Source organism: Nannobrachium achirus, assembly GCF_963921795.1.
Source record: "Nannobrachium achirus genome assembly, chromosome: 3".
NCBI classification, from domain to species: domain Eukaryota; kingdom Metazoa; phylum Chordata; class Actinopteri; order Myctophiformes; family Myctophidae; genus Nannobrachium; species Nannobrachium achirus.
The window spans coordinates 62,822,424-62,829,166 of record NC_137812.1 but is presented as its reverse complement, the minus strand read 5'-3'; the positions used below and the strand labels follow the sequence as shown (position 1 = coordinate 62,829,166).

At 44.5% G+C, this 6,743-nt stretch overlaps 2 protein-coding genes across 2 annotated transcripts in view; one reads left to right on the top strand and one right to left on the bottom strand.

The window, feature by feature from the left end:
- Positions 1-738: 738 nt before the first annotated feature.
- Positions 739-6,490, top strand: LOC308282379 (relaxin-3-like; the record flags this gene model as incomplete). Its single annotated transcript, XM_080722725.1, has 2 exons — positions 739-898; positions 6,231-6,490. The coding sequence occupies 2 exons, from the start codon at positions 739-741 to the stop codon at positions 6,488-6,490; spliced, it is 420 nt and encodes a 139-aa protein (XP_080578851.1).
- Positions 5,736-6,743, bottom strand: part of mri1 (methylthioribose-1-phosphate isomerase 1) — an 82,149-nt gene continuing 81,141 nt past the window's right edge. Inside the window, exon 7 of the transcript XR_013961810.1 lies at positions 5,736-5,775. The gene's annotated coding sequence lies outside the window, so the exon portion shown is untranslated. The remainder of the gene's footprint in view (positions 5,776-6,743) is intronic.

The following is a 6,743-nucleotide window of genomic DNA, read 5'->3' as shown; positions in this document are numbered from 1 at the left end:
TTTTTTTATATTTAATGGGCCCAACCACCCTATTCTACGGTCTAACTAAACTACATTTACATAAGTACTGTAACAGATCTACCAGATGTAGATCTGCTATTTTCAAAAGAAAATTTCCCCAAACTTTTACTTTTGGTATAAGCACATTTTGATGCCAACATTTTGAATTCCTGACTTTTACTTGTAAAAGAATATTTCTATATTGAAGTATTGATACTTTTACTGAAATAAAACATTTGAGTAATATTTCTACGACTGTTTACATGTGTTTGTGAATGTGTGAATCATCCCAGTTAATCAAGAGGATATGTCGTCACTTTCCATCCATTGCCAACAAGAGAAGATAGCAAGACGGAGACGGTGGTGACCAAACTGATGCGTAGACACGCAGAAAAGGTCAGCCAAAGGTTGCAGGTAGATAATAGCAAACATCTCTCTTCCAACCACATACACATTTTATCATAAATCTTCTCTTTCCCAGGGCATTGTTGCCCCTAAAGGTCTCCTGCCTTATCTTTGGCAATGAATTTCCCTCCACCACGGGATCAAGGTTTATCTTATCTTTATCTAATATTAATATGAGGACGGAGGATGTCAGTCTTTGGGATACTAGGGGTATGATATAAGGGGGGAAAACCACACAGCAGCACTTGCAGGAGAAGTCACAGAGACTCACACGTAGCCTACACTCAGAATCACCTTCAAGCTTCCTCATCTTTTCTAATGTGGAAGGCTGCAATGTTAACGTTTGGCCTGTTGGCGATACTTGTTGACAGGACATGGTCGAATGAAGACCACCCGCCCTACTATGGAATGAAGCTGTGTGGAAGGGAGTTCATACGAGCCGTCATCTTCACCTGCGGAGGCTCTCGATGGCGAAGAAATGGAGTCGACTCAGGTGAGAAATGAATTGACACATACAGTACAGCAGGGTTCCCACACATTTTTACCAATTAATTTCCAAAACCTTTCCAGAATATTTAACCCAATTTTCCAGAATATTTAACCCAATTTCCAGGACTATATAACAATAATTCAGCTCAATAACAAGTCGCTTACTCCTATGCGCAATGCAGGTAGTGTATGCCAGTGGTTCTCAACCTTTTCAGGCTGTGACCCCCGAAATAATCATATTTTAACTGGGGACCCGGCACCCTGACGAGCACTAAGAGTTGAGGAATTTTGTACAACACGTTTTTATTGTGAAAATAGCAGATCTACATGCTCGCAACGCGAGGCGTTGTGAGCATGTAGATCTGCTATTTTCACAATTTCTGCCTCTAATATTTGACAATTTGGCTAATGTTTAATTTGTCATTTCAGAGGTATTAACAAAATCAATAACCAAAGACAATGCATAGCTATTTTTTCCAGAACCTTCCAGGACCCTTGTACTGCCCTCCTAAAGGTGTCCTTTAACTATTAGTAGACAGCAGCCAAACTCCCATGGAATAATACACAGAGAGTCAGGATGTAGCGTTCTAGCTCCGGTTTTATGACTTGATTTGTGCATGTACAAAGGAGTAAACTGAAATACAGAAAATAAAACAAACACAACATTCTGTCAGCAAACAAGACAAAAAGTAATCTTACATTACACATTCTTCAAAATGATGCAATCCAAATTAAAAACATTTACTTACAGACAATGCTTGCGCTGGTGTACACAGAATGCAACATGTGCTAAACAAACACTGGACTGGAGTACTGTTCTCTCCTCAAACTGCTGCTGAACTGACAGAAACTGGCCTGTGCCTTGATTACTCACTCACAACATCAGGTGCTACTCTAGAGATCAAACATGCTCTAAACAGGTGTGTACAAAATGACCCATCCCCCAGTCCCACTGCTGCTGCAATACCACACTAGAACCCAAAGGTGGTGCTAAACACAAAAATAACTGCCTGGAGGGCAGAACATTCCCCGTCTGGTATCTGAGATACCACTATCAAAAATGTTCACACACAACTTAGATTGAGTCATCTTTAGGCAAAAGAAGAATGACTTCTGTGACGGATCTTACAGTAAGAATGTCTTTGAACTCCTTTGAGTCTTTAAGTCGACCTTGCGGACCTTACCATACTGGCTTGGAAAGGTCGAGGTTTCCAGTGGTATGGGCCACTGGATTCCTACAGCTTGGCTGTCCTTCAACAGCACATCACCACCCTTCTGCAGGTTGCGGTGATCCTCAACCCACTTGCGGCCTTGATGTTTTACCAGCTTGTGGTGATGGCGTACTAGTAGAGTAGAGATGTGGCTGTGTTCGTGTAGAACGAGGGTGTTCTTCTCAGCGTGTTTTAGTCTGCCACCAATTCCCATGAGGTGTTCCTGGCACACAGAATTTAGCTTGAAGAGTGGACTACGTTTTGGCAAGGTTTTGCCATCCAGTTTGGGACTGATGAGGTCGAAGGACTCGGGTTCCTCTTGTATGTCCTCATATGGTCCATGAAGGAAAGCTTGTGCAGTCGACCATGGTTTTCCAAGGTGGGACGCTGAGCCTGCCCTGGGCGCATGATCAGCCGGCTTGTGCTCTGTTGCTCTCTCCAGGTTGGATTTGTGAGTGCTGATTAAACTACTCGGTTGTTCCCCGCCATGGCACACTTTCTTTTCCAGGTCCATGAAACTGTTGCAGGGTGTCAAGTAGGAAGGACGTCCATCTTCTAACACGTGAGTCTTGAAGGTGCTCGTGTTAGGCTTGTGGGCATTTCCAAGACATACTTCCCCAACCACTACCCAGCCCAAGTCCAATCTCTGTGCGAAAGGGGCATTGTCTGGTCCGTTAATGTGCTGTCTCACTTTGTGAACTCTGACAATATCTCTTCCTAGTAAAAGAAGGATTTGGGCATTTGGATCGAGCTCGGGAATGTGACCTGCCACAGATTTCAGGTGAGGATGTAGGAGAGCTGCCTTCGGAGTGGGTATTTCTGACCTATTGGAGGGGATCTGACTGCACTCAGTCAGTGGCGGTAATGCAAGGGTGTCTCCTCCGTTCACTGGCTCTATGTGGAAGCCTTCAGCCTTTCTACCAGACATTTTGATGACTCCGGCACATGTTCTTAATGAATAAGGAGAAGAGTGGCTCTTGACATCAAATAGCTCAAAGAATTCTGGCTTTGCGAGTGAGCGATTGCTCTGATCATCGAGTACGGTGTACATTGTGATCGCCTTGTCACGCTGTCCCCGGGGAAACACTCGCACCAGACATATTTTAGAACAGGACATTGCTGGCTGCCCGTTACCACAAATCTCTGTGCAGTGTGAGGTGACATTAGTTGAAGATGTAGGATCTTCTTCCTCCTCGCTGTGCTCCGGCGTCGTAGTTGGAACTGGTGGTACCTCAGGTGCAGGTCCTGGATGCATAGCAGTAATGTGGCGTTCACTTTCACACTCACTGCATTTTATAGAGGCTGTACAGTCCTTTGCTAAATGGGAGATTGATGCACAACACTTGTAGCATATCCAATGTTCACGGAGAACAGCCTTCCTTTCCTCCAGCGGTTTTGCTCTGAATTCGCGACACTTCCTTAAGGGATGTGGTTTGCGATGAATAGGACAATTCTTTCCTGGATCCTCAACTTGCTTTGGAGAGCTGTTTGTGTCAGATTCAGTATCTGGGGAGATGTTTGTCTTGTGGACTGACATTGAGATTCTTTCTGGCCGATAGACTGGTTTGTCTTTGGTGAGAGGATTGTTGTTACTGGGGAGAGTGAAGCTTGGGTCGTTCCTGACTTGTGCTTCATAGCAGATGAAGTTTGTGAAGAAGTAGAATGGAGGAAAGAGCCCCTTATGTTCTTCCTTGAACTTGGAACCTCGATACAACCACTTCTCCTGTAAGGCATGAGGGAGTTTCTCTAGTATTGGGCTAATGCCACGAGCATTGTCTAGGTAGCTCAACCCAGGTAGATATCCATCCTCTTTTGCAGACTGAATCTCCATGAGAAGGTCTCCAAGCTCTCTGAGTTTGATAGGATCCCTACTGGAGATCCTGGGAAACATGTCTAGTTTCTTGAAGAGAGCATTTTCGATTACCTCTGGTGAGGCATAACACTCGCTCAGTCTGTCCCATGCTTTCCTCAGTGCCGCCCCAGGATTATTGACATGCGCCTGACGAAGCCTCCTGACATGGTTGGATGATTCCTTGCCCAGCCACTTGGTCAAGAGGTCCAATTCTTCACTGGGTGAAAGGTCGAGACCTCTGATGGCGTTAAGGAAGGAAGACTGCCAAGCCCTGAAACTCTCAGGTTGGTCGTCAAACTGGTTAAGTCCTGTAGTCACCAGCTCCCGGCGTGCTAAGTACTTAAAAAAGTCTTGGCCAGATGGCGTGGTGTCGTGAGGAGGAGTATAGGACTTAAACGGGTTAGATTGTGTGGGGTGATGAGGAGAATAGGACTGAGCTGAAGGGTTCAAAAACGTAACTTGTTGTTTAGTATGTGGCTTTCTGTCATCCTGATAGGTATTATTGCCATGAGGAAGTGTTTTGGAGGGCGTGTGGTCGGCAACTGGGGTTTTAGTAGTGTGAGGAATTGACTTGGAGGGCCCGGGATCAGCAGCCGGGGTATGCTGATCAGGCTTTTTGTATGGGGTTCCCCATGTAACTAGGCTGTTATCAAGTTGGTCGGTCATGGGATCGGGAACATCAGGAGATGAGATAAACTCCTTCTTTATCTCATACTGCTGTTTTACATATGCACTAGTGCGATCTTCAATCTCTTCCTTTGAAGACTTCTTACTGTGTTTGCTGTGCTGTGATTTGTCCTCCCCTTCAGCTGCCTCCAACACCTCTGCCTGTGCGCTGGTGGCAGCAGCTTCTCTCTCGACTGCTAATGTTTCCAATTCAACCTCCACTCTTGCCTTCTCCAAAACATTGTATGCATCCTCCATTTTCTGTCTCGCCTCTCTCTCAGCCTGCTCCGACGTAAGCCTTGCTTCTCTCTCAGCCTGCTCCAATTTAAGTTTAGCCTCCTTCTGTGCATATAATGCACGTACGCGTGCTGCCTCTGCCATGGCTCGGGCCTTTGCTGCACCACTGCTTGAAGATGTAGATGTGTTCCTTGAGCTGGACATTGTGTAGCTTTACAAACTGTGTTTGATGTTGTATGTTGCAGTGGTTGATGTTGCACCAACTGGTCGCTTGTCTTTTACTGTACTGCCCTCCTAAAGGTGTCCTTTAACTATTAGTAGACAGCAGCCAAACTCCCATGGAATAATACACAGAGAGTCAGGATGTAGCGTTCTAGCTCCGGTTTTATGACTTGATTTGTGCATGTACAAAGGAGTAAACTGAAATACAGAAAATAAAACAAACACAACATTCTGTCAGCAAACAAGACAAAAAGTAATCTTACATTACACATTCTTCAAAATGATGCAATCCAAATTAAAAACATTTACTTACAGACAATGCTTGCGCTGGTGTACACAGAATGCAACATGTGCTAAACAAACACTGGACTGGAGTACTGTTCTCTCCTCAAACTGCTGCTGAACTGACAGAAACTGGCCTGTGCCTTGATTACTCACTCACAACATCAGGTGCTACTCTAGAGATCAAACATGCTCTAAACAGGTGTGTACAAAATGACCCATCCCCCAGTCCCACTGCTGCTGCAATACCACACTAGAACCCAAAGGTGGTGCTAAACACAAAAATAACTGCCTGGAGGGCAGAACAACCCTTGATCAATTCCAAAACTTTTCCAGTACTGGAAAAATATTTTTCTAATTTCAAAATATTTCCAGGAATTTCATGACCGTGGGAACCCTGGTACAGTACATCTATGTGTGTGCATGAGTTTGCCTTCAGTTCATGTTTTTGGTCTGTCTTCTGTCTAGTGTTTACTGCACTGGTTCTCAAAGTGGGGTTCATTGACCCTCAGGAGTCCTTGAGGGGGCTAAATGATTAATAGTGGATTGACCGTTATGAGTCTGTAACTCTACCAGAGTATTGGTCCAAATGGACCCATTTATACACTGTCAGAGTTAAATTGTCTTGACACTGAGGAATTTACGGTGTAGATTTGAGTAGCATAGAACACTTCATATCAAATGGGATCATATCTGATGCATATAAACCTGTGGGTCCCTGAAACTAAACGGTTTAAGAAACACTGGTCTGGTGAATCAGGCTGCCTGGTTACAAAATCTATAACAGGATTTTCTGTTATACAATGTACTATCTCTTTGGACCGCATAAATGCTAAACCAATGTATTTCTCCATTTTTTGTACAAGGTGGGGATGCAACCTTTGACCCATGGAACACAGACTCTGCCCCTGAAGTCAACAGTGAGAATCAACCCTCAGAATATCAAGTCTGGAAAAGAGAACCAGTGGATCATGTGGGTTCCAGTGCCACTGGATTCAGCCGCTTTACTCGCTTGCCCATCTCTCTAGGGAGAGCGGAGAGGGAAGGGCAGGACATGGTGGTGGGACTGTCAAATGCTTGCTGCAAAATGGGCTGCAGCAGGGGTGACATCAGCTCCTTATGTTGAAATCAAACTAGCTCTTCATTTTAACTTTCAACCACTCATTCATCCTAGTGCAGAACCCTTCTTAGTAAGAGAGGCTGGTCTGTTGTGTCTAATGGTTATCAACTGCTATGTCAGCTTAATAAAACTGCTTGGAATTGGTTGTATTGTTTGTGTCTTTCTTTGTATAAATATTTATTCTGTGTGTCAAAGATTCTGAAATGCAATATATCGTCGTTGTCGGGTGGAAACCTCGTATCTCCAAGTTTCAAATTTG